Below are 27,675 nucleotides of genomic sequence, written 5' to 3' on the forward strand. Positions count from 1 at the left end.
CATTACGATGAAGAGATTATGGAGAGTGTACAGGAGAGGAGGCTTCTAGATCTACAAACTGCACAGAAAACCCTACCCCCTTTAACTGCAACTGACTTTCAAGAATGAAACAAATTCATCTGTTTGGACGTTAATTATAGAAAGCCAACGCACATCTTTTCACATACATGCCATGCAGTATCATATGATTTTTGGCCGGAGTTGTAAGACGTGTCATTTGCTTGTCCTTTATTGCATCTTAGCTGATGTCAAAGTGTCATGATGATGAGATGGGAACCTGATGTCACAATGTCATGATGAGATGTGATCAGGTGCCTTTTGGGCACAGTTATCTAGTGGCTTCATTACTGGAGAGTTGGGCATCAGCTTGGCCAGATCACTTGGAAGAGTCTGCAGTCAACAGGGGCCAGAAGCGGCATGATGGGAAAGTAGGGTAAGCCAAGAACCCAAAATGCCCGAATCGTTCAACCCAATTTGAAAATCCAGACGTATTCTAATTTGTGAATGTTCTGCTTGCTGCTACCATACCAGGAGTGAAGCCAGAAGTGCCCATACAGCGAGAAGATAATGAGTGGAACACATAGGGCTATGATGGCTCCTGCAGATCCAGCTAAGAGAGACGCTCTGGCCCAGCAGCCAACCCCGAAATACCAGGTAAGCAATGTTTCACTCCCCTTATGAGACTATGGAGGGTAGAAAGGAGGCCTCTAGATTTACAAACTGCACAAACTCCATGAATGGGGCCCAGCAAACACTACCCCCTTTAACTGCTGCACCTGACTTTCAGGAATGAAATGAATTCATCTGTTTGGACGTGCATTATAGAAAGCCAACACACATCTTTTAACACAAATGGCATGCAGTATCACATGATTTCTGGCGGAGTTGTAAGACGTGTCATTTGCTTGTCCTTTATTGCATCTAGCTGATGTCACAATGTTATGATGATGAAATGTGATTGGTTCCTTTGTGACACAGTTATCTAGGGGCTTCAGTACTGGAGAGTTGGGCATCAGCTTGGTCAGATCATTTGAAGAGTCTGCAGACCAACAGGGGCCAGAAGCGGCATGATGGGAAAGTAGGGTAAGCCAAGAACCCACAATGCCCGAATCGTTCAACCCAATTTGAAAATCCAGACTTAATTCTAATTTGTGAATGTTGTACTTGCTGCTACCTTACCAGGAGTGGAGACAGAAGTGGTCACACAGAGAGAAGACAATGAGAGTGGAACATATATGGCTCTGACGGCTCCTGCAGATCCATCAAAGGGAGCCAACCCCGAAATACCAGGTAAGCAATGTTTCACTCCCCTTATGAGACTATGGAGGGTAGAAAGGAGGCCTCTAGATTTACAAACTGCACAAACTCCATGAATGGGGCCCAGCAAACACTACCCCCTTTAACTGCTGCACCTGACTTTCAGGAATGAAACAAATTCATCTGTTTGGACGTGCATTATAGAAAGCCAACACACATCTTTTAACACAAATGGCATGCAGTATCACATGATTTCTGGCGGAGTTGTAAGACGTGTCATTTGCTTGTCCTTTATTGCATCTTAGCTGATGTCACAATGTTATGATGATGAAATGTGATTGGTTCCTTTGTGACACAGTTATCTAGGGGCTTCAGTACTGGAGAGTTGGGCATCAGCTTGGTCAGATCATTTGAAGAGTCTGCAGCCAACAGGGGCCAGAAGCGGCATGATGGGAAAGTAGGGTAAGCCAAGAACCCACAATGCCCGAATCGTTCAACCCAATTTGAAAATCCAGACTTAATTCTAATTTGTGAATGTTGTACTTGCTGCTACCTTACCAGGAGTGGAGACAGAAGTGGTCACACAGAGAGAAGACAATGAGAGTGGAACATATATGGCTCTGACGGCTCCTGCAGATCCATCAAAGGGAGCCAACCCCGAAATACCAGGTAAGCAATGTTTCACTCCCCTTATGATGAGACTGGAGGGTGGAAAGGAGGAGGCCTCTAAATTTACAACTGTACAAAATCCATGAATGGAGCCCAGCAAACACTACCCCCTTTAACTGCACCTGACTTTCAGCAATGAAACATTCATCTGTTTGGACGTGCATTATAGAAAGCCAACACACATCTTTTAACACAAATGGCATGCAGTATCATATGATTTCTGGCCGGAGTTGAATGACGTGTCATTTGGTTGTCCTTTATTGCATCTTAGCTGATGTCACAATGTCATGATGATGAGATGTGATCAGGTTCCTTTGGGACAGTTATCTAGTGGCTTCAGTACTGGAGAGTTGGGCATCAGCTTGGTCAGATCACTTGAAGAGTCTGCAGCCAACAGGGGCCAGAAACGGCATGATGGGAAAGGAGGATAGTCGAACCCAAAATGCCCGAATTGTTCAACCCAATTTGAACCTACCAGGAGTGAAGACAGAAGTGTCCATACAGCGAGAAGACAAATGAGAGTGGAACACATGGCTATGACAGCTCCTGCAGATCAGCAAAGGGAGAGGCTCTGGCCCAGTGGCCAACCCCGAAACACCATGTAAGCAATGTTTCACTCCCCTTATGATGAAGAGGCTATGGAGACTGGGCCCCACCAGCTCAAGATGCATTAGATTCTGACACCCCCTCTAGCCCTCCCACAGGGAAAGAAGGAACAAGATGGTTTGGTAGTGGCTCCTAGCTCTGCAAAAATTGTGGCCATTGTGCCCCTACGTGTCTGGAGGGAACGGCATGTACAGATGAACAAAAATGATGGACATTCTTAAATTTGTGAGGAGTAGGATGACATCCAGCCCAAGCTTCGAGAATTTTGAAGAGATTTGTGCATAGGCCAATGAAATTCAAGGGGAGAGAACATTGTTAACTAATGACACCTCCAAGCAGTAGTGCCAGCAGGATTTCCTACTGATTATTCCCCTTGAATGTCACCCGAAGACACTACTCAGCATTTCAAAGGACCTTTGTGATTCTCCAAACCCTATGTGCTAGGCTCCTTATCTTGCCAGTGCAGCTAGTGCAGACACCTGGAAGTCTTTTTTCTGCACACAGATGTTTCAGACATAGGCGTGAGACAGTGATCAGCTAGAAGAACAGTGCCAAGCCTTTGAGTACTACTCTACTTCCTATCATGAATGGAAGCTCGTGTGAGTTTCTGCATGGGCACACAAGTCGTTTTTTGCATTGAATAATCCTGACCTACTTGACCCTTTTAAGGATGGCCGCTACTGTCCAGAAGAGCCACAACTAAACGACATATGGCTAAAATAGTTTGGAGACACACGGGGACTCTTTTCGGTTGGATTACTGAGGTATTGATTCAGAGTTACCCTAGACACGCTGCAAGAACGCCAACCCTAAGGTCCATCCTTACTGCCGACTGGTGATGCAGGTTAGAGACCACTCGAGCTGCCTTGTTAGGCCCCATGATGGACTTGTGTACGAGGGAACCTGCACATCTCAATGACAAGGTAGGTGGCCTTGCTTTAATCTATCCCCTTTTAGAATTTATAAGCTCTCTGGGATATCTGGATGTGTCTGTGCATGGCGTTGACGATAGGTGGGAACAATTACACAGCAGTCTTGGTGGAAATCATGCCCGGGAGGAGGGGTGCCTTGAAATGTGTCTGGGAACTGATACCTGCCACTGGGAAGGCTCAACGGGGTACAGCAGACCCCTTGGTAGGTTTCTGTATGAGAGGATGTAAAAAGCCCAAAAAGCCATAAAATGCCAAAGCGCCTCTCCCCTGTCAGCCACAATTAGTGTTTTCCAGGGAATCCTACAGTGTTTTAGAAAGTCTTGATGTTTGCTTCTTTGCCTATCATACAAGGGTAGATAATAGACAGGACAGCACTGCAGTAGCTGGACAAGATATACTTTGAGCTTTCTCTTCTGAGTAAAAGCTGTACCTTGTGCAGCTGACCCTGGATAGGGTGCCAGGGACGCTGGAGAGAAAGACGAGAAATGTCCATTTGAAAGAGGCAACCTAACTGGAGCACATGTGTTTCTGTTGGGCTCCTTCCTTGGCTTGAAATAAGATACATATGTCCTTGTGTTTCTGTTGGGCTCCTTCATTGGCTTGAAATAAGATACATATGTCCAAAGCCTGCCTCCACCAGAGTGCACATCACTACACAGTGATAGGGTGTCGACCCTCAGGGGTCTGCCAGGGAAGACATTGGTGAATTAGCCCCCTGGCAGGTTTCTATTTTTTAAAGTCTGCTTGTGATGTCAACCTAATGGAAACTGCTTTGCTCCTTTAGGGGTGCTGTCCTGTTTGCCACTTAACACAGAGACAGCCACAGGCGAGGGGAAGAAACAGTGCTTCACACAGTAAGAAAATATTTATAAAAGGTGAGGGCCGCTTAGCTCCCTAAATCTCCTGCATATTTAGTCTGGGTATCGGGGTACGGGGTACATGGTGGGAGAAGGGGCCGGAAAAAGTGAGCTATCTTTTTATCTTTTAAATTGAAATAGAGCATGGGGTGAAGAAGCAAACCTAATGGACGCTCATTTTTCGCTCTAGGGCTCCTCTCCTGCCTGGATGCCACTTGAAAAGGACCCTGACTCCAGGGAGAACTTTAGCCATACAAGGTATGGAAGCATTCGCTTCTGTCAGATAGGCATATAGTATGTGGTGGATATTGGTCACCAAAGGTTTGTAACCTTCGAGGCACTGAAACCCACTGACCTGCATAGGGGAACATTTGGGAGACGAGACACTAGCGGTAGCCCAGGGGAAAACATAGGCGGATAGTTTCCTGAAAGCATAAAACGTGTCATCTATTTTGCCTTGTGTGTAACCTAACAACCTTTTATAAATCCAAGAGAATCGGGAATTAAGTACTACAGGCCCTTGTAGTTAGGTTGTGGATAGCAAATTCTGTTTTAAAACATTTTTCCTAACCAAGACACCTCTGTTCCCCTAGGGCTGCTTCCCTGCCTGCAACTCAACACTGAAGCGCACCACAGTGCAAGGAGTCCTGTGATGTTTCACAGTAAGCAAACTTAGGGGTTACTTTGTCTATTTTTCTAGGATAGCTAACACTCAGATTGGGGTGCCAGCACTGAGCTTGGGTTGAAAATATTCTCTAGGTCTGCTTTATAAGCATCTCTCGAGATGATTTTAAAACTAGGCTGGCCAGCCCCAGGAACTGCGGGGCAGGGAGTAAAGTATGGTGAGTAGCTAGATCTCCAGTTACGAAAATAATTTCCAAATTTTAAAACAAAGGGCCAACAAAACCTCCTCTGTTCCCATAGGTCCCCACCTGCCAGGATGCATCGTGACAACAGACCAGGCACTAGGGAGTCATCAGGTCATTCCAGGTAAAGAAACATTGTCCTAGGTGAGAGTAGCATCCTGGGGCTGTATTGGACGAACTAGGGGTGCAGTACTCTTGTGCTAGGGACACACAGACTACACCTTTGAATGCCCTGCTTCATTCAGCACACATTTCTCACAACCTTACGTCGCCTGCTTCACCCTGGGTGGGGGTGGGGGCATCACCAGGTGCTCTGTAGTGATGCATTTAACGTGTCCTTTTTCTGAGCTCCCCTGATTGCCCTTCTGGAGGTGAGGACCTGGCCCTAACCTAAACCCGATAGCCCCTAAACCCGATAGGTTCTGGTTTCATTTAGCAAACGTCATCTTTTAAGATTTGCAGCCTAAAGGAATCTTTTCTTGTCTTAGGCCTGCTGTCCAGAATGCCACTCTGTACTGGAGCCTGCCACATTGCAAGGAGTCAGTGTTTACCAGTAAGCATATATTGGATTTGATTTTGGTTTTCCTCAACTCTACCAAGAGCGGGAGGATTGCACTTGTGCTCTGGATGATGTACTTGCAAAAACATTCCCATCGCCCCCCCCCCACACTCCTGCCTACCTGCTATTCGAGACCCAAAGACCAAAACTATTGGTATAGTTACCCGAACTCAGATCTTTGCTCATTCACAGCATTTCCTCGAGTTCATTGGGGTCTCAACCCATCAAAGTGGGATTAGCGCTGTGGTTTCCCCTGAGTGATGTAATTGGCTAATACACTGGCTCATCCGTGCTTTGCTTCTCGGGCCCCCAACCCCTTCTCATAATTGGATATATCAAATGCCCTGGCCATAAGGGGTTGGGCACTTCTGGTCCACTGAGGCCCTGTACCAGGAAGTATGATAACACATCTCTTTTAAATGCTCTTTAGTTCCCTCAGGGCTGCTTCACTGCCTGAAACCAACACTGAAACTTGCCACCAGCCAAGGAGTTCTATTGTGGATCACAGTAAGTGGCATTAGGGGTTTCCTTGGTCTACCACGTGTTAGAACATTGACGGGGTCTCTGCCTGTTTAAGCATCTCAAGAGTGCACAGCTAGACTTACTAGATCTTGGATCCTAGGGGGTTGGGGGAGTTGGTACAGCTTGACCACAGACATTGACTTAAATTGAAGACATAGCATTTCCAAATATGTTAACAGGTCAACCTAACGCTCCCTCCTCTGTTCCTATAGGGCTCCTCTCCTGCCAGGATGCATCTTGACAACAGCGTAGACCCCAGAGAGGCATCGGATCATTCTTGGTAATGGGACATTACAATATGTTGGGTACCCTCTTAAGATTTGCAATTAGTGCACAAAAGCTGGTTGCATTGCTCTTGTGCTCGGGACAGCCCGAATATTTATCTGGGCCACTGCACAAGTGCCTCTAATGACATAAAAACCCGTTCGTGGCACGATTGTCCACGGTAGGGACTGTAAAGTAATGGGGGGAGACTGAAAAGTAATGCCATGGGCTTCAAAACAAAAGGTAGTCTAACAGACCTCTACTGCCCGGATGCAACTTGGCATCTATGACACTAGGGAGCACTTTCCATACGTCAGATTTACTTGCGTCACTTGGTACCTTTTGGAGTTGCTGCCCATGACATGTTGTTGTGGTCATAGTGCTTTGGAGGGTGTCCAGTCAAAGGATCGATTACAAAAGGCTCGAATGCAAAAGGTGAGAGTCAATAGGGTCGAAAACCAAAGGTTTGAAATTTTTTAAAATATATTTTTGGGTTTCCGTGTAGGTAAAAAATGTTTTATCACAAAAACGGGGTTTGGGGGGGACCCCCCAAAAAACAAAAAAAATATAAAATGTTTTTTTTAACCTTTTTTTCGAGACTATTGACTCGAACCTTTTGTCATTCGACCCTTTGCAGTGCATCCTTTGACCTATAACCCTTTGGAGTGGTGCATTTGACCCATCCTTTCTATGGGTTCCCCCGGGCCTGCCCCTTTTCCTAGTCTGTAAACACCGGCATAGCCAGAGAAGACAGACTCTGGTACAGCGCGTGTCCTGAGAGCTTGCCGTTAAGATGTCCTGCCTAACACAATTATTTGTTAAAAGTACTGTTGTCCTGACTCTTAACACTGAAGCCTGCCACCTTCCAGGGGAAGCCTAGCGTGGTTACGAGTTTGAAAATATTCTTTGGCTCCCCTCATCTAGGGATTCATACCAGTGCTCGAATCTCCGTGCCTTCTTGCACCCGTGTCATTTGAGACACTAATCCCCTGCATGCTTTGATGGGAGGTAGTGTTGGTTTTAGCTTCGGTCTACTTGAAATGGAGAAAAGTAAATGCAATGAACCTAACAGAAGCTCTTTGGTTTTTGCAGGGCTCATCTCCTTCCAGAAGAACACCTAGGAACAGCCCTGGTATCTGCAGAAAGGATCGAATACAAAAATTCCTAATGAGAAATGACGGAATTTCTTTGGTCGAATTGGTTTGGGATTTTGTTCATTTTTATCAAAAATAGATGAGGGATGGGTTAAGGGGATAAGCGGAAGGGGGGAGTGGCTCTGGGGGAGTCCCCCAACTTAACTAAAATGAAAATTCGATCAAAAAAATTTCGCACATTTCTATGTAGGTCTTTTTTTCTGATAATTTCATGGACAACCTCATTTCCTTCCCGGATGCAACAGTCAACAGCCCTTTTGGGAGACCTTAGTTTGTTCGAGGTATGGAAACATTAAAAATGATATCTGGTATAATACAAGGGTCTCACCCTGTCATCAAAGTGGAATGTGGCGCTCTGGGGCCCCTGGGTTATGAAATTGAGTAATTGAGTAATGCATGGGCTCTTCATGGGCTTGCCCTTATTGAGCCCCCAGTTGATCTACAGTTATTGAAAAATGTTATGTCCTTAAAAGTGTTGGCACTCAAGACTGATGCGGGAACGCTGGATCGTGAGAGGTTATGTAAGAGGGACGTTGATAACTAATGTAATTTGTTGTACTTCTTGCCTGACAGATTTCTGTTCCCATGGGGCTGCTGTCTGACTTGTCACGCAACACTGAAACATGCCGCCTTCAAGGTAAGAGAATATATGGTTTGCTTTTTTGTCGACTTCCTAGGACAGATAATAATCACCAACATTGTGATAGAGCAAAGAGATTAGGCTAGCCATGCACTTGTAAAAATATTCAGTATTCCTCATCTATACGTGCCTCCAAACTTTGGAAAATGACACTGGGCTAGATCTTAGAACTTAGTGGATCTTGGAACTTAGTGGGAGCAAATATTGGGTGCATCTGGTCCTAATTGCCAAATATTTTAAAACAAAAGGCCAACCTAACGCACAATCTTTTGTTCCCATAGGGATTTCCTCCTTCCTGGAAGGCATCTGGACAACAGCCCGGACGGACCCCAGGGACTCATATCATTCACGGTAAAGGAACAGAGAATTGGGGATTAAGTACTACAGGCCATTTTATGTAGGATGTGGATAGCGAATTCCCTCTGTTTTAAAACATGTTTCCTAACCGAGACAACTCTGTTCCCCTAGGGCTGCTTCCATGCCTGCAACTCAACACTGAAGCGCGTCACCGTGCAAGGAGTCCTGTGATATTTCACAGTAAGCAAATGTAGTGGTTACTTTGTCGATTTTCCTTGGATAGCTAACAATCAAATTGGGGGGTTGCCCGCACTGAGGATGGGTTGAAAATATTCTCTAGGTCTCCTTTATAAGCATTTCTGGAGACTTTAACACCCGTTTATAACTAGGCTGGCTAGGCCCCGGAACTGCAGGGGAAGGGAGAAAAGTATGGTGAGTAGCTAGATCTCCAGTTACTAAAAGAATTTCCAAATATTTTAAAACAAAAGGCCAACCTAACACAACCGCCTCTGTTCCCATAGGGCTCCTCCTGCCAGGATGCATCTTGACAACAGACCAGGCACGAGCAGGGGTGGACTGGGAACCAAAAGAGGCCCTGGAAATAATTACTGAGAACCAAAAGAGGCCATGGAAATAACTACTGAGAACCAAGAGGCCCTGGAAATAATTACTGAGAACCAAAAGAGGCCATGGAAATAATTACTGAGAACCAAGAGGCCCTAGAAATGATTTCCAAAGTGGCCCCATATTAACCATTTTCATAAAACCCAACTCTTTTCCTATAAGAACATTTGCAAATATCACACCAGAGGCCGAGGCTGAAGAGACCCACCGTGAAAATCTCCAGAGTTCCATATAGGCCAGTCCACCCCTGGGCACCAGGGAGTCACCAGGTCATTCCAGGTAAAGTAGCATCTTGGGGCTGTAGTGGCCGAAATAGGGGTGCAGTACTCTTCGACAAGGGACACACAGACTTCATCTTTGAATGCCCTGCTCCAGCACACATCTCTCTCTTCTGGAGGTGGGGACCTGGCCCTAAACCCGATAGCCCCTAAACCCGATAGGTTATGATTTCATTTAGCAAACGTCATCTTTTAACATTTGCAGCCTAAAGGAATCTTTTCTTGTCTTAGGCCTGCTGCCCAGAATGCCACTCTGCACTGGAGCCTGCCACATTGCAAGGAGTCAGTGTTTACCAGTAAGCATATATTGGATTTGATTTTTGTTTTCTTCAACTCTAGATAACGATCACTAAGAGCGGGAGGATTGCACTTGTGCTCTGGATGATGTACTTGCAAAAACATTTCCATCATTCAAAGCAATTCCTCGAGTTAACTGGGAATCATTCTGGGGTCTCAATCCATCAAAGTGGGGTTAGCACTGTGGTTGCCCCTGAGTGATGTAATTGGCTGATAGACGGGCGCATTCGTGCTTTGCTTCTCGGGCCCCCAACCCCTTCTCATCATTAGACATACCAAATGCCCTGGCCATAGAGAGAGGGTTGGGCACTTCTGGCCCACTGAGAGGCCCTGTAAGGGGAAGCATGATAACACATCTCTTAAATGCTCTTCAGTTCCCTCAGGGCTGCTTCACTGCCTGAAACCAACACTGAAACTTGCCACCAGGCAAGGAGTTCTATTGTGGATCACAGTAAGTGGCATTAGGGTTTCCTTTGCCTTTCCTACAAGGATAGATACACATAACCAACAGGGGTGTGCTTGACCAGAGACATTTACTTAAATATAAGACATAGAATTTCCAAATATGCTAACAGGTCAACCTGACGCTCCCTCCTCTGTTCCCATAGGGCTCCTCTCCCGCCAGGATGCATCTTGACAACAGCGCAGACCCCAGAGAGGCATCGGATCATTCTTGGTAATGGACATTACAATATGTTGGGTACCCTCTTCAGATAAGCTGGTTGCATTGCTCTTGAGCTCGAGACAGCCCGAATATTTATCTGGGCCACTGCACAAGCGCCTCTAACAACATAAAAACCCGTTCATGGCACAATTGTCTATGGTAGGGACTGAAAAGTAATGGGGGGGGGGAGAGACTGGAAAGAAATGCCATGGGTTTCAAAACACAAAGGTAATCCAACAGACCTCCTCTACTGCCCGGATGCAACTTGACAACATCTATAACACTAGGGAGCACTTGGTTCATTCATGGTATGAAAAGATGTCCATACGTCACTTAGGTACCTTTGGAGTTGCTGCCCATGACATGTGCTTGTGGTCACATAGTGCTTTGGAGTGGTGCATGTGACCTATCCTTTCTATGTGTTCCCCTGGGCAAGCCCCTATTGCTAGTCCCAAGAAACCTGCATAGCTTAACATTCACGGGCCTCGGTCTTGCAGAGAGGGTGAGGCACTGAAGATAGACTATGGTACAGCACGCGTCCTGAGAGCTTGCTGTTAAGATTTGCTGCCTAACATAACAATTATTTGTTAAAAGTACTGTGTGCATGGTTTAGAGCAAGGCAGGCAGGTCCCTGGGCCTCATAGTACTTGATGGGAGGTAGTGTTGGTTTTAGCTTTGGTCTACTTGAAATTGAGAAAAGTAAATGCAATCAACCTAACAGAAGTTCTTTGGTTTTTGCAGGGCTCATCTCCTTCCAGCAGAACACCTAGGAACAGCCCCGGTATCTGCAGAAAGGATCGAATACAAAAATTCCTAATGAGAATTGACGGAATTTCTTTGGTCGAATTCGTTAAGGATTATGTTCATTTTTATCAAAAATAGATGGGGGGTGCATTAAGGGGATAGGTCAAGGTAGGAGGAAGTGGGGGGAGAGGATGCAGGGGGTCTCTACCCACATTACTAAAAAGAAAATTCGATCAAAAAAAATTCGCTCATTTCTAAGTAGGTCTTTTTTTCCCGATCATTTCATGGACAACCTCATTTCCTTCCCGGATGCAACAGACATCTGCCCTTTTGGGAGACATTTCGTTGTTCAAGGTAAGTAAACATTTAATTTCCTTATATTTGGTATAATACAAGGGTCTCACTCTGTCATCAAAGTGGGATGTGGTGCTCTGGGCCCCCCCTCTGTGATGAAATTGAGTTAAATCGAGAAAAGTAAATGCAATCAACCTAACAGAAGCTCTTTGGTTTGTGCAGGGCTCATCTCCTTCCAGCACAACACCTAGGAACAGCTCTGGTATCTGCAGAAATGATCGAATACAAAAATTCCTAATGAGAAATGACAGAATTTCTTTGGTCGAATTCGTTAAGGATTTTGTTCATTTTTATAAAAAAATAGTTGGGGGGTTAGGTTAAGGGGATAGGTTAAGGTAGGAGGAAGTGGGTGCAGAGAGTGAGGGTGCAGGTGGTCTCTCCCCACATTACTAAAGAAAATTCGATCAAAAAAATTTTGCTCATTTCTAAGTAGGTCTTTTTTTCCTGATTTCATGGAGAACTTCATTTCCTTCCCGGATGCAACAGATAACAGCCCTTTTGGGAGAAATTTGGTTGTTCAAGGTACGGAAACATTTAATTTCTTTATTTGGTATAATACAAGGGTCTCACTCTGTCATCAAAGTGGGATGTGGCGCTCTGGGGCTCCTGGGTGATGAAATTGAGTAATAAATGGGCTCTTGATGCCTATATCTTAAAACTTAAGTGGGAGCAAATATGGGGTACATCTGGTCCTAACGGCAAAATATTTTAAAACAAAAGGCCAACCTAACGCTCAATCTTTTGTTCCCATAGGGATTTCCTTCTTCCTGGAAGGCATCTGGACAACAGCCCGGACGGACCCCAGGGATTCATATCATTCACGGTAAAGGAACATTTCCTGAAATGTATTGGCTAGTATCGCGGAGCTGCACTCAGTGCCTAAATGTGCGGTGAAGTGTTCTTGCTTTCGGGAAAGACAGCCTAAATATTCATGGGCCACTCGAGTGCACACAACTCTCATTGGCCTCTCTTGATAAAGATGTAGGAAATTGAGTAATAAATGGGCTCTTGATGCCTATATCTTAAAACTTAAGTGGGAGCAAATATGGGGTACATCTGGTCCTAACGGCAAAATATTTTAAAACAAAAGGCCAACCTAACGCTCAATCTTTTGTTCCCATAGGGATTTCCTCCTTCCTGGAAGGCATCTGGACAACAGCCCGGACGGACCCCAGGGATTCATATCATTCACGGTAAAGGAACATTTCCTGAAATGTATTGGCTAGTATCGCGGAGCTGCACTCAGTGCCTAAATGTGCGGTGAAGTGTTCTTGCTTTCGGGAAAGACAGCCTAAATATTCATGGGCCACTCGAGTGCACACAACTCTCATTGGCCTCTCTTGATAAAGATGTACTTGCAAACACATCTGTATGGATCCCCCTGCATTGTTAGGATGGAGCGTGTCTCTGGGCCTTACAGGAGACTCAGTGGGGGGTGGGGGTGCTGGTTTGAGCAAGGGCTACTTTGAATGAGGAGACAGAAAAAATGATTTGTTTCACAAGAAAATGTCAACCACAAGAAGCTCCTTGCTTTTTATAGGGCTCATCTCCTTCCAGCAAGACACCTTGGAACAGCCCTGTCGGGAGAACTTTGATCATTCATGGTATGGAAGCATTTCCTTAAATTTGGTATGATCCAAGGGTCTCAATCTGTCCTCAAAGTGTGGTGTAACGCTCGGTGCCTCTGAGTGAAGAAATTGATTGCCCAACCCATACACAGTTAGACATATCAAAATGTCAGGGCCCTAGAGGGTGAGGGTAAGGGCACTGCAGACAGATAATGGTACTGACGGATCCTGATGGGTTTTGGGAGATTAAAAACAAAAGTCATAGTTTTTTTTAAACGTGTTGCCTGATGTCCTGCCAGATACTAAACACTAAAGCATGCCACCTTACAAGGAGTCATGTGTTGGCTCAAAGAAATATGTGGTACACTTCCTTGTCTAGCTTATTATTCTAAAATAATAGTCAAGTGTGATAAACACAGGGCTTGAGAGACATACACTTGAGAATATTCTGTCATCTTGTGTGTAAGTGCCTCCCATACCATTGTGCAATGACTGGTCTAGGCCTTGGACTGCAGTGGGAGAAAGTATGGGTTACAGCTAGGCCTCATATTTGCTTTACTAGATGATACAAAAGAATTGCCAAATGTTTTAAAACCAAAGGAAAACCTAACACTCAATTTTTTACCATAGGGCTCCTCTCCTGCTTGGAGGCATCTTGACAACAACCCAGACCCCAGAGAGTCATAAGGTCATTTACGGTAAGGAACAATGTCCTTCTGTGTATTGGGTAGCATTCTGGGATTTCAATCAGTGTCTGAAAGTGGGGTGCAGCATTCTTGCAGTCTGCATGGACCATGTGGGTACCCTCTAATGAAAGATCTGTGGGTCTAGCCTTGGGTTACTATTACCTTGAAAGACAGATCCGAGCACAGCTGGAGCTTGGGGAGGAAATTCAAAAACAAATGTCAACTGTTTCAAGACAGAATGGCAACCCCCTCTTTTGATCTGTCCTGACTGCCACCCCTTTTCTGCCATACTTATGGGTTGTCACCCTCTTGATCGCTTAGGGTTTCTGTCCTGACTGCCACCCCTTTTATGCCATACATATGGGTTGTAAACCTCTTTTGATCTCTTAGGGTTGCTGTCCTGGCTGCCACCTTTCTCTGCCATACTTACGGGTTGTCACCCTCTTTTTGTCCTGACTGTCATCCCTTGTATGCCATACTTATGGGTTGTAACCCTCTTGCTTTTGATCCCTTAGGGTTGCTGTCTTGACTGCCATCCCTTCTCTGCCATAACTATGGGTTGTCACCCTCTTTTGATCCTTTAGGGTTGCTGTCCTGACTGCCACCCCTTCTCTGCCATACTTATGGGTTGTAACCCTCTTTTGCTTTTGATCCCTTTGGGTTGCTGTCCTGACTGCCACCCCTTCTCTGCCATACTTATGGGTTGTCACCCTCTTTTGATCTCTTTGGGTTGCTGTCCTGACTGTCACCCTCTTTTGATCCCTTGGGGTTTCTTTGCTGGCTGCCACCCCTTTTATGCCATACATATGGGTTGTCACCCACTTTTTATGCCTTGGGGTTGCTGTCCTGGCTGCCACCCCTTCTCTGCCATACTTATGGGTTGTCACCCTCTTTTGATCCCTTAAGGTTGCTGTCCTGACTGTCACCCCTTTTATGCCATACCTATGGGTTGTAACCCTCTTTTGCTTGTGATCCCTTAGGGTTGCTGTCCTGACTGCCACCCCTTCTCTGCCATACTTATGGGTTATCACCCTCTTTTGATCCCTTAGGGTTGCTGTCCTGACTGCCACCCCTTCTCTGCCATACTTATGGGTTGTCACCCTCTTTTGATCCCTTAGGGTTTCTTTCCTGACTGGCAGCCATTTTCTGCCATACTTATGGGTTGTCACCCTCTTTTGATCCCTTAGGGTTTCTTTCCTGGCTGCCACCCCTTTTATGCCATACTTATGGGTTGTCACCCTCTTTTGATCCCTTAGGGTTGCTGTCCTGACTGCCACCCCTTTTCTGCCATACTTCTGGGTTGTATCGAGGAAATGGGAATGGGACTAGATAGCAGAGATCCTGTTTTTCTCGCAATGTCTTTACGTGAGGGTTTGAAAAGAAGGCATTTGAAGCCATGGCTTCTGCCGACTTGCAGTGGGTCCCACTTAAGACATGCTTCTCCGTGGCATGGCATCGGCCCCCAGGGTTCCCTTAATGGCAGGCTAAAGAACACTTTTTAGACCTTCACAGGGAAAATCCGCTCAGCCCTTAGTAATATTTAAGGGTGTCTCTCTGGGTTCAGCCTCAACAGTTGTCGGCTGGCTAGTAGTAACCCTTTTAAGAGGCCATCAGGTTAAAGAATAAGACTCCTCAGTTGTCGGCTGGCTAGTAGTAACCCTTTTAAGAGGCCATCAGGTTAAAGAATAAGACTCCTCCAGTAAGACTTGAGGCCCGTTTCAAAACTTTCGAAAACGGCTTAAAGCCTCAGAACATTATTCAAATGAAACAACTTAATACAAGCATTTACAATGTCATTCTCATTCTAACAATCCGTTCATGCCTATAAGCAAATCAGGACTGCATAATAAATTCAAGGCATCCTGTGTTTATATTAGGTGTCATGGGACATGAACAATATGTGAATAATATCTCGAAGAGCCCCCTTACAACATACTTTCTCCATGGAGTAAGTTTTTCCAATCCACAATCATTGCCATAACGTTCAATTTGCCCATTTTACATTATGGAAAGAATCCTCCAACTTAATTCTCCAAGATGTAGGTATTTCCAGTGTCAGCACTGTCGAACAGACGCTTTCCAGATTTTGGCATGTCCTTCATGTTTACTGTTTTAGGGGAAAGGAGTCAATGGGTAATCCTAGTGTTATACCAATGTGGTAAAGAACTATGCTTCCTCAGATAAGATACCTAGGTTACTGGATGTAAATAAGCCAGTAATACAAGCCACATATTCCTCAGATAAGACACATAGGTTACTGGATGTAAATAAGCCAGTAATGCAAGCCACATTTTCCTCAGATAAGACACATAGGTTACTGGATGTAAATAAGCCAGTAATACAAGCCACATACAATAGGAATAAACTCACTGGGTTCCTTGAAAGTGTGATAGGTCTGGGGAGTTCTCTACAGGCGACCCAGAGGTATTCCAATAGAGAGGAAAGCTTTGTTTTATGATGGGGCAATAGTATAAAAAAATATGCTCACCACTATACGACAAAAATAAGGTAATTCTGAAAATACCACAAAAGCAAGATACCACTAATTACTGCCAACACAATGAAATCTCTTTGTGGCAGAGCATTCGTTTTGAAACCTCCCAACCTCCCCCGCTTAAAAGGTGACCAGGTCTGACCATTGAACAAGTCTCACTGGATAACGGGACTGACCATTGAGCCAGGCGCAAAGGGGAGGAGCTGAGCAGATCCTGTCCTTGTCATGTGTACATCCATGCAAGGACATTTCAAGGAAATAGGGAAAAGGTGACCAGGTCTGACCATTGAACAAGTCTGACTGGATAACGGGACTGACCATTGAGCCAGGCGCAAAGGGGAGGAGCTGAGCAGATCCTGTCCTTGTCTTGTGTACATCCATGCAAGGACATTTCAAGAAAATAGGGATCTCTGCTGCTTAGCAATAGGCTCTGATCCTGTCCCAGTTTCTCAAAAGTATGGAGAAAAGGGGAATATGAACTAAGAAGAGTAGACACTAACTATGGTGAGTACATTTTTATAATGTTATTGGGCTTCTTTGGCTATGGGGAGTTTGGCAGTGTATGTAGGGAGGAAAGTGTAATACGAGACACATGTTTGTGAAAAGGTTTGCATGTACGCCTCTTACTCAGCACCCTAAATCTACTTGGTTGCTAAATGTGCCTGGGACAGTGGTCCTTTCGGAACATGAAGGGGGTTCTTGGGATAGTCCTCAAACACGTTTATGTGTAAGGGAGACAGCAAGGAAATGTCAGTCAACTGGTTTGTGTGAAGTATACATTACATTACCTTTTTACACCAAAAGTAATGCACAAACCCCAGTCTGAACTTAAAAATGAACGTAATGATTGAGCTGTCTGCAGGGTCACCTGTGAGGAGGGGGGCGGTCGGTACTTTTGGGAGCAGAACTTGCACAATGCAGAAGGGGTTTGCGGGGGGGGGGCTCGGGATGACTGCAGCATCTGACCCTAAGTGTTTAACTTTGATTACAGGCTATAATACCTGCAAGGTAAGGTTGCAATGACTGGGAAAGTGATGGGACGACTTGACTTGGCTGTCCACTGACTGGTAGACTGTTAAAGACCAACACCCCACCAATAGTCAACTGCCTCCGGCAGGAGAAGCAAAGACATAGGGGATTTAACCTCATACAAAACAGTGATGATGTGTTTGACAGTTGGCAACATAACAATTCTTTTGGAGGAAAACAATGTTCAAAGTATCCTCTGCCTCAAAATCCAAGAACTGTGTCCTAGCTTTGGAGACGTGGATCCGACATTTTGAAACCTGAACCATCTTATAGAGATTGGAATGGCAGGATGCCCGAGCCCACTAATGGCTTTTTTATGAACTCCTGAACCAATCACTTGTCCCTTCCCTCCTACTCGAGTCAAGAACCTCAGGGTTCTTCTCAACAAAGGCTTTTCATTCACCCCAGAATAGCCAATTCGCAAAGACAGGTTTCCATCACTTGCTAAAGAAAACATTTGTCACTTACTCCAGCTTTCTTAATGCTGGTAATTGTTGCTTGGGTTCTAGTGCATTTGGATTATGCTAATGAAGTGTACTAATGTATACTTCATGCCGTGGGGAGAAAGCAGGTCCCCTTTCACTGTGAAAACAGATCTCATTTGGATGTCTAGGTCAGGCCCATCAGCGATCTGGTGCAACCGTTCTAGCTAATCTGCTTGCCCCGAATATTTCCCCAAAGAAACCTTGCATCTGTTGGACTAAAATTGCTAATGACCAGTTTTCCTGCTCCCTAATAGAAGGGCAAGCTTCTTCGAACAGTTGCCTCTGTAATAGGAGCACTGGAAGATCACAAAAGTGAGCTCCATAAATCTACAATTAACATACAAAGTAAAGACAACCAGAAGTTGTTTCCATACGGTACATTGTGATCCCTGTATTTGTAATAACCTCAAAGATGCATGTAAATGTGAGGTTCACTTGGTTCTCCAACATGGAGAGTTTGATGCTGGCTAACCCAGATGCTTAGGAGTATTCTGGCTGTTTTGTTGTCTCTAGCGGTACAAGACAATAAACAAGACAGGATTTTTGCAATAATGTGAAGTACCCGAAAATCAGCTGTGATTGAAAACCAGTCAGCAAATTATCAACTGATTGTTTTAAAAGCAGGCCACATAGTTGGGCTAATAAGGCAATCAGAAACAGACTGCGTCTGGTACACCAGTCTGCAGGCATTTAGTGGTTTAGCTTGGGTTCAAACCTGATTATCCAAAACTGCTTGTTAGGGCAGCTAAAGTAAGGCTGGGTGACTGTTGTCCTGTCTTTAAACCAATGCTTGAAGGAATGTGTTCTGCCTATAATTCATTTTTCTTTTCTCATGGAAAAATGTGCCTGAAACAGTGGTCAGGGCAGGGGTACTTTGCCAAGCAACAAGCAATAAAGGGGGGTATAGAGGGGCTGCTGGTAGCTGTTTGTTGCTCTTTTACTAATGCGCCAATAGCTGGGTGACTTTTAAAAGCAACCACCTGTTTAGCAAAGATCATTATTTTGTACTTTGGCATTCTGGAGACCCAGTGACAGACTGTGACAAATTGTGACTTGATCTAAAAAATTTAAACTCTTGACGCTATCACAGTTTTAAGGTTATAGACAAAGGGATGTGTAAGACTGTGGCTCGTAGAGGTCAGATAGAGGGAAGAACCGCAGCAAGGTGGCGGGGAGTGGGTGGGGGCTCTAACAATGCATCTGTCTTCGCCCTCGTCCAGGAAACTGTAGTACATCAAAGTCGAAGCCACCTGTCAACAGCAGGGCAGCAGGCAAAAAGGTACTGGGTAAGCATTCCAACACAACCTAAAAGGGGATTTGAGTTGACCAGGGCTAGAGGGAATTCTCAAGGCTAATCGTTCAGCCCCACTGATCCAAAAAGTGGTACTGGACACTATATACTGATGCTTGGGAGTGATGTACTTGACACATTGATTTTGCATGGGTCCCCTGGATTCACCCCTTGATGCATTCAGACTCCCTGCATCAGTATATGTTCCTGGTCTACATTCGAGGGCGAGATGAGAGAAGACATATCTTGAAACATCTAGCACGGAGCTCTATAGAGATATATTGGTGAAAGTGTTCACTTTATCCCCCTCTGCCAAACCCAACGTCATTACATAAATCGACTGGCCTAGACCATGACCCACAGAGGGGAAGTAGTACAGGGTACACCAGGGACCTTGAATATGTGAGATGGAGTAAGAATTTCCAAATGTTTAAAACAAGAGGTTAAACCGAGAACAACCTTTGTTCTCCTTGGATGGATCTTCATAACAGCTCTGACCCTACGAGGTCAGGTCATTTGGGTACAGTGCTCTTGTGCTAAATCTGACAAATGTGCCTTTGTTCCAACAGGAGTCCTCTGCTGCCCGGATCCATCTTCACAAGAAACCTGGCCCCAAGAATTCATAAGGCCATTCAAGGTAAAGCAGCATTCTCTTGAGTGTGTTGAGTAGCTTTCTGGGCTTGCTATCCATGACCATATCCATGTTGGGTAGCTTCCTGGGTGTCTTAACAGACTGAAACTGGGGTACAGTGCTCTTGTGCTTCTGCTACTGGTAAATCTGACAAATGTGCCTTTGTTCCAACAGGAGTCCTCTGCTGCCCGGATTCATCTTCACAACAAACCTGGCCCCAAGAAGTCATAAGGCCATTCAAGGTAAAGCAGCCTTCTCTTGAATGTGTTGAGTAGCTTTCTGGGCTTGCTATCCATGAGCATATCCATGTTGGGTAGCTTCCTGCGCGTCGTAACAGACTGAAACTGGGGTACAGTGCTTTTGTGCTTATGCTACTGGTAAATCTGACAAATGTTACTTTGTTCCAACAGGAGTCCTCTGCGGGCCGGATCCATCTTCACAACAAACCTGGCCCCAAGAAGTCATACGGCCATTCAAGGTAAAGCAGCATTCTCTTGAGTGTGTTGAGTAGCTTTCTGGGCTTGCTATCCATGACCATATCCATGTTGGATAGCTTCCTGGGTGTCCTAACAGACTGAAACTAGGGAACAGTGCACATGTGCTTCTGCTACTGGTAAATCTGACAAATGTGCCTTTGTTCCAACAGTCCTCTGCTGCCCGGATCCATCTTCACAACAAACCTGGCCCCAAGAAGTCATAAGGCCATTCAAGGTAAAGCAGCCTTCTCTTGAGTGTGTTGAGTAGCTTTCTGGGCTTGCTATCCATGAGCATATCCATGTTGGGTAGCTTTGTGCGCGTCCTAACAGACTAAAACTGGGGTAGAGTGCTCTTGTGCTTGTTACTGGTAAATCTGACAAATGTGCCTTTGTTCCAACAGGAGTCCTCTGCTGCCCGGATCCATCTTCACAACAAACCTGGCCCCAAGAAGTCATAAGGCCATTCAAGGTAAAGCAGCATTCTCTTGAGTGTGTTCAGTAGCTTTCTGGGCTTGCTATCCATGACCATATCCATGTTGGGTAGCTTCCTGGCTGTCCTAACAGACTGAAACTGGGGTACAGTGCTCTTGTGCTTCTGCTACTGGTAAATCTGACAAATGTGCCTTTGTTCCAACAGGAGTCCTCTGCTGCCCGGATCCATCTTCACAACAAACCTGGCCCCAAGAAGTCATAAGGCCATTCAAGGTAAAGCAGCCTTCTCTTGAGTGTGTTGAGTAGCTTCCTGGGCTTGCTATCCATGAGCATATCCATGTTGGGTAGCTTTGTGCGCGTACTAACAGACTGAAACTGGGGTAGAGTGCTCTTGTTTTTATGCTACTGATAAATCTGACAAATGTGCCTTTGTTCCAACAGGAGCCTCTGCTGCCCGGATCCATCTTCACAAGAAACCTGGCCCCAAGAATTCATAAGGCCATTCAAGGTAAAGCAGCATTCTCTTGAGTGTGTTGAGTAGCTTTCTGGGCTTGCTATCCATGACCATATCCATGTTGGGTAGCTTCCTGGGTGTCCTAACAGACTGAAACTGGGGTACAGTGCTCTTGTGCTTCTGCTACTGGTAAATCTGACAAATGTGCCTTTGTTCCAACAGGAGTCCTCTGCTGCCCGGATCCATCTTCACAACAAACCTGGCCCCAAGAAGTCATAAGGCCATTCAAGGTAAAGGAGCCTTCTCATGAATGTGTTGAGTAGCTTTCTGGGCTTGCTATCCATGAGCATATCCATGTTGGGTAGCTTCCTGCGTGTCGTAACAGACTGAAACTGGGGTACAGTGCTCTTGTGCTTATGCTACTGGTAAATCTGACAAATGTGCCTTTGTTCCAACAGGAGCCGATGCTGCCCGGATCCATCTTCACAAGAAACATGGCCCCAAGAATTCATAAGGCGATTCAAGGTAAAGCAGCCTTCTCTTGAGTGCGTTGAGTAGTTCTCTGGGCTTGCTATGCATGACCATATCCATGTTGGGTAGCTTCCTGCGCGTCGTAACAGATTGAAATTGGGGTACAGTGCTCTTGTGCTTATGTTACTGGTAAATCTGACAAATGTGCCTTTGTTCCAACAGGAGTCCTCTGCTGCCCGGATCCAACTTCACAACAAACCTGGCCCCAAGAAGTCATAAGGCCATTCAAGGTAAAGCAGCATTCTCTTGAGTGTGTTGAGTAGCTTTCTGGGCTTGCTATCCATGACCATATCCATGTTGGGTAGCTTCCTGGGTGTCCTAACAGACTGAAACTGGGGTACAGTGCTCTTGTGCTTCTGCTACTGGTAAATCTGACAAATGTGCCTTTGTTCCAACAGGAGTCCTCTGCTGCCCGGATTCATCTTCACAACAAACCTGGCCCCAAGAAGTCATAAGGCCATTCAAGGTAAAGCAGCCTTCTCTTGAGTGTGTTGAGTAGCTTTCTGGGCTTGCTATCCATGAGCATATCCATGTTGGGTAGCTTTGTGCGCGTCCTAACAGACTGAAACTGGGGTAGAGTGCTCTTGTGCTTATGCTACTGATAAATCTGACAAATGTGCCTTTGTTCCAACAGAAGCCTCTGCTGCCCGGATCCATCTTTACAAGAAACCTGGCCCCAAGAATTCATAAGGCCATTCAAGGTAAAGCAGCCTTCTCTTGAGTGCGTTGAGTAGTTCTCTGGGCTTGCTATACATGACCATATCCATGTTGGGTAGCTTCCTGGGTGTCCTAACAGACTGAAACTGGGGTACAGTGCTCTTGTGCTTCTGCTACTGGTAAATCTGACAAATGTGCCTTTGTTCCAACAGGAGTCCTCTGCTGCCCGGATCCATCTTCACAAGAAACCTGGCCCCAAGAAGTCATAAGGCCATTCAAGGTAAAGCAGCCTTCTCTTGAGTGTGTTGAGTAGCTTTCTGGGCTTGCTATCCATGAGCATATCCATGTTGGGTAGCTTTGTGCGCGTCCTAACAGACTGAAACTGGGGTAGAGTGCTCTTGTGCTTATGCTACTGATAAATCTGACAAATGTGCCTTTGTTCCAACAGGAGCCTCTGCTGCCTGGATCCATCTTCACAAGAAACCTGGCCCCAAGAATTCATAAGGCCATTCAAGGTAAAGCAGCCTTCTCTTGAGTACGTTGAGTAGTTCTCTGGGCTTGCTATCCATGACCATATCCATGTTGGGTAGCTTCCTGGGTGTTCGAACAGACTTAAACTGGGGTACAGTGCTCTTGTGCTTCTGCTACTGGTAAATCTGACAAATGTGCCTTTGTTCCAACAGGAGTCCTCTGCTGCCCGGATCCATCTTCACAACAAACCTGGCCCCAAGAAGTCACAAGGCCATTCAAGGTAAAGCAGCCTTCTCTTGAGTGTGTTGAGTAGCTGTCTGGGCTTGCTATCCATGAGCGTCTGGGCTTGCTATCCATGAGCATATCCATGTTGGGTAGCTTCCTGCGCGTCGTAACAGACTGAAACTGGGGTACAGTGCTCTTGTGCTTATGCTACTGGTAAATCTGACAAATGTTCCTTTGTTCCAACAGGAGTCCTCTGCTGCCAGGATCCATCTTCACAACAAACCTGGCCCCAAGAAGTCATACAGCCATTCAAGGTAAAGCAGCCTTCTCTTGAGTGCGTTGAGTAGTTCTCTGGGCTTGCTATCCATGAGCATATCCATGTTGGGTAGCTTTGTGCGCGTCCTAACAGACTGAAACTGGGTTAGAGTGCTCTTGTGCTTATGCTACTGATAAATCTGACAAATGTGCCTTTGTTCCAACAGGAGTCCTCTGCTGCCTGGATCCATCTTCACAAGAAACCTGGCCCCAAGAATTCATAAGGCCATTCAAGGTAAAGCAGCCTTCTCTTAATGTGTTGAGTAGCTTTCTGGGCTTGCTATCCATGACCATATCCATGTTGGGTAGCTTCCTGTGTGACCTAACAGACTGAAACTGGGGTACAGTGCTCTTGTGCTTCTGCTACTGGTAAATCTGACAAATGTGCCTTTGTTCCAAAAGGAGTCCTCTGCTGCCCGGATCCATCTTCACAACAAACCTGGCCCCAAGAAGTCATAAGGCCATTCAAGGTAAAGCAGCCTTCTCTTGAGTGTGTTGAGTAGCTTTCTGGGCTTGCTATCCATGAGCATATCCATGTTGGGTAGCTTCCTGCGCGTCGTAACAGACTGAAACTGGGGTACAGTGCTCTTGTGCTTATGCTACTGGTAAATCTGACAAATGTTCCTTTGTTCCAACAGGAGTCCTCTGCTGCCCGGATCCATCTTCACAACAAACCTGGCCCCAAGAAGTCATACAGCCATTCAAGGTAAAGCAGCCTTCTCTTGAGTGTGTTGAGTAGCTTTCTGGGCTTGCTATCCATGAGCATATCCATGTTGGGTAGCTTTGTGCGCGTCCTAACAGACTGAAACTGGGGTAGAGTGCTCTTGTGCTTATGCTACTGATAAATCTGACAAATGTGCCTTTGTTCCAACAGGAGCCTCTGCTGCCCGGATCCATCTTCACAAGAAACCTGGCCCCAAGAATTCATAAGGCCATTCAAGGTAAAGCAGCCTTCTCTTGAGTGCGTTGAGTAGTTCTCTGGGCTTGCTATACATGACCATATCCATGTTGGGTAGCTTCCTGGGTGTCCTAACAGACTGAAACTGGGGTACAGTGCTCTTGTGCTTCTGCTACTGGTAAATCTGACAAATGTGCCTTTGTTCCAACAGGAGTCCTCTGCTGCCCGGATCCATCTTCACAACAAACCTGGCCCCAAGAAGTCATAAGGCCATTCAAGGTAAAGCAGCCTTCTCTTGAGTGTGTTGAGTAGCTTTCTGGGCTTGCTATCCATGAGCATATCCATGTTGGGTAGCTTTGTGCGCGTCCTAACATACTGAAACTGGGGTAGAGTGCTCTTGTGCTTATGCTACTGATAAATCTGACAAATGTGCCTTTGTTCCAACAGGAGCCTCTGCTGCCCGGATCCATCTTCACAAGAAACCTGGCCCCAAGAATTCATAAGGCCATTCAAGGTAAAGCAGCCTTCTCTTGAGTGCGTTGAGTAGTTCTCTGGGCTTGCTATCCATGAGCATATCCATGTTGTTTAGCTTCCTGCACGTCGTAACAGACTGAAACTGGGGTACAGTGCTCTTGTGCTTATGTTACTGGTAAATCTGACAAATGTGCCTTTGTTCCAACAGGAGTCCTCTGCTGCCCGGATCCATCTTCACGAGAAACCTGGCCCCAAGAAGTCCTAAGGCCATTCAAGGTAAAGCAGCCTTCTCTTGAGTTAAATGTTTTGGGTAGGACTTGACAGGGCATCAGCAGGAGAATCAGCAGCCAGTGGGTTTGGTATAGGGTGGTATTGAGGTGTTGCATATACTCTAAGGTTGCCAAGGGCATCAGTGTTCAGATGCTTGAAACTGAAAATGTGTTTTCGGGTTAGTTGTATGCAGTGGTTGGTGTAAACATAAGACTGATGATGCTCTATTTTCTTTTTAGATGGAAGGTTGGAACCTGAATATGATTAACTCTATTGCACCTTTGACTTGGTGGGTATGTGGTAGGTATTGAGGAATATGGTAAAGTGTGGTACAAGAAGGCCACCTTGGGAAGAGACCAGATTAGTCAAGACGCGTGGTGAACACTGGGCCATGCAGTGGCAACTATTTATGCCCACCATGTATGACCCGAGAGTACTTAAAGTCAAGCTAAAATAAGTATCTTCACACTGATTATGCAACATGGTTGACAAATCAGTTCAGCCCCATTTTATTGTGGGCTCTTGTTAGTGTGGTTTAGGTCACGGTGCACCACCATCCACTCTTTCAGGATCAGGCTTAACTCGGGGTGGCTGGGAATGGGTGAGAGCATTATGAATATGGGGTGGTAGGGATAAAATAGTTTCAATCGCTATATGCACCCCTTGCTAGAGATTATGCAAGGATTCCCACCATCTGCCAGCGATTGACAAGAGCATGAACCTTGGGGATACTGGTTGCTATTAGGGGGCCCTGGGGGAATTCCCCCTCCACCTTTTCCACCAAGTGGTTTTTGGTGGAGGGGTTTTCGCCCCCAGCAAGGACATGCAGGAGAACGTTGGCGGATGGAAGGCAAATAGGACTGAGTGGGCCACGGGCATAATACGTTACAAGCTCCATTTGCTTTTTTCCCACCAAGTGGGTTTTTTTTTACTACAGAAAGAGCAAATAAGATTTGACAGAAGGTTGGTTCAAGGAGAATCAAGTTTGCAAGTGCTTCTGTGCATCCTTACAGGGGTGTATCATGAGACATAAGTTAGGAAGACATTTGTATCGACCTTTTTAATGGCATTCTATGGGGACACATGCCTGAGAAGGGATCAAAGACAGGGTGGTTCAAGTGAAATCTTGTTAAGTTGAGGTGGATAGATTGGGATATCTAAAATGGCTCTCTAAAATGGATCAGATTACTTTAGGGAAATCGTGAACACTGGGGCCATGCAACAGTAATCGTTTATGCCCATCCAGTATGACTCGGGAGTACTTAAAGTCAAGCTAATCAGAAGGAAGCTTGTTTCTGCACATTGGTGGAGTGTAATGGTTGGCAAATCAGTTCAGCGCCCTGTTAATGTGGCTCTCGTTAAGTGCAATTTAGGGCAAAGGTGCATCAGTACCCACTCTTTGAGGATTGGGGCTGTATCAGACTTAACTCAGGGGCAATAGGTGAGAGCATCATGAATGTGGGGTGTTGGGGATCAAATAGCTTAAAGCTCTATCAAGGATTCCCACCATCTGCCAACGATTGAAGAGGGCATGAACCTTGGGGATACCGGTCGCCATTAGGGGGCCCTGGGGGAATTCCCCCTCCACCTTTTCCACCAAGTGGTTTTTGGTGGAGGGGTTTTCGCCCCCAGCAAGGACGTGCAAGAGAACGTTGGTGAATGGAATGCAAGTAGGACTGAGTGGTCCACAAGGGCATAATAAGATACTACAAGCTCCATTTGCTTTTTTCCCACCAAGTGGGTTTTTTTTACAATAAAAGGAGCAAATAAGATTTTGACAGCCTGCTTTTACCCGTTAAAGGGTCGCTTTGGCTTGTCAGGATAGGAAGGGCGACAGTCAAGCTCCAACATGAGCAGGATGTTGTATGTGTGGTTAGTTTGCTAATCATTGGTTCTGCAAGAGTAAGTCTGACTCAGTCAGCTCTTGGTCAAACTGCCAAAAATAAATCTCAAGGCTTTTTCACCACCATTTAATCTTCTATCATAATAAATATTAGGTCGGATTCGGCCGATTTAAAATCTAAGCTAACGTGTAGCGTCTTTATTTTGTCTATTAAAGTGATTTTGTGTCTCCATGCTTCTGTGTGTGTTAATCATCTGGTTGTAGGCTAACAATTCAGGAAGGCCAAGCAGAAGGAACACTGCAGCCTTACAGCCTTCCCACAACTATGTTACAGGGCATGTCTATCCCATGGGAATTATGTGCAGGAGTGAACATGTTTTTCCCACTCAATGCCCCTTAGCACAAATTGTAGCTCAGCTGTGGCAATTATTTTGTCACTACCAGGATAAGGGGGAAATATACAGACTGTCATCTAGTGCGACCTAGGGATGGCACGGATCGGTGGAGGATCCAAACCAGTGGGGAATGATACCTTTAAGCTCCAACTTATCAAGCAAGCACTGGTGGTTGCATCATCCTTTCAGAGTGGTGCTAATGTTATAATGTGGCTTGTGAACAAAATACCTTGAGTTCTTGAGCCAGGAGTGCAAACAGGTAAACCAAACTTCAACATCAATTCGCATTGCAGCTGGTTCAAACGTTATTGGTCTGGCTGCTAGAGATGGGAGGCTTTCCAAGCCCCATGAGAGAACAAGACCAAGCAAGGGTGACGGACTCCGAGGGCTATCAGCAACTTAGAGGGCTCCCATGCAACATGGTTAGTAGCAAACATGCACTCTAAACAAAAAAGGTAAAGGTGAC

General features: G+C 45.6%; 1 protein-coding gene across 26 annotated transcripts; it reads left to right on the top strand.

The window, feature by feature from the left end:
- Positions 1-26,995, top strand: LOC138528500 (uncharacterized). Of its 26 annotated transcripts, XM_069640182.1 has the most exons (43): positions 1-433; positions 532-654; positions 979-1,083; positions 1,183-1,290; positions 1,616-1,719; positions 1,819-1,926; positions 2,198-3,455; positions 4,249-4,339; positions 4,512-4,579; positions 4,915-4,983; positions 5,246-5,311; positions 5,676-5,740; positions 6,177-6,253; positions 6,481-6,548; positions 7,625-7,967; positions 8,260-8,323; positions 8,608-8,677; positions 8,795-8,863; positions 9,145-9,526; positions 9,757-9,821; positions 10,431-10,498; positions 11,228-11,584; positions 11,747-12,106; positions 12,708-12,777; positions 13,125-13,188; positions 13,783-13,850; positions 19,707-19,774; positions 21,118-21,184; positions 21,353-21,420; positions 21,589-21,655; positions 21,824-21,891; positions 22,296-22,362; positions 22,531-22,598; positions 22,767-22,833; positions 23,002-23,069; positions 23,261-23,328; positions 23,497-23,564; positions 23,732-23,799; positions 24,204-24,270; positions 24,439-24,506; positions 24,675-24,741; positions 24,910-24,977; positions 25,211-26,995. In XM_069640182.1, the coding sequence occupies exons 23-43, from the start codon at positions 12,062-12,064 to the stop codon at positions 25,280-25,282; spliced, it is 1,401 nt and encodes a 466-aa protein (XP_069496283.1). In that variant the 5' UTR covers positions 1-433; positions 532-654; positions 979-1,083; positions 1,183-1,290; positions 1,616-1,719; positions 1,819-1,926; positions 2,198-3,455; positions 4,249-4,339; positions 4,512-4,579; positions 4,915-4,983; positions 5,246-5,311; positions 5,676-5,740; positions 6,177-6,253; positions 6,481-6,548; positions 7,625-7,967; positions 8,260-8,323; positions 8,608-8,677; positions 8,795-8,863; positions 9,145-9,526; positions 9,757-9,821; positions 10,431-10,498; positions 11,228-11,584; positions 11,747-12,061; the 3' UTR covers positions 25,283-26,995. The 26 variants fall into 26 exon arrangements, with proteins under 26 accessions (XP_069496283.1, XP_069496291.1, XP_069496275.1 ...); XM_069640190.1 differs by lacking the exon at positions 12,708-12,777; XM_069640174.1 differs by lacking the exons at positions 5,676-5,740; positions 6,177-6,253; positions 6,481-6,548; ... (7 more) ...; positions 11,228-11,584; positions 24,439-24,506 and adding an exon at positions 23,968-24,035 and having other exon boundaries at positions 12,015-12,106.
- The last annotated feature ends 680 nt before the right edge of the window (positions 26,996-27,675 follow it).

The sequence above is a fragment of the Ambystoma mexicanum genome, chromosome 7q (genome assembly GCF_040938575.1).
Source record: "Ambystoma mexicanum isolate Mex_15411 chromosome 7q, UKY_AmexF1_1, whole genome shotgun sequence".
NCBI classification, from domain to species: Eukaryota; Metazoa; Chordata; class Amphibia; order Caudata; family Ambystomatidae; genus Ambystoma; species Ambystoma mexicanum.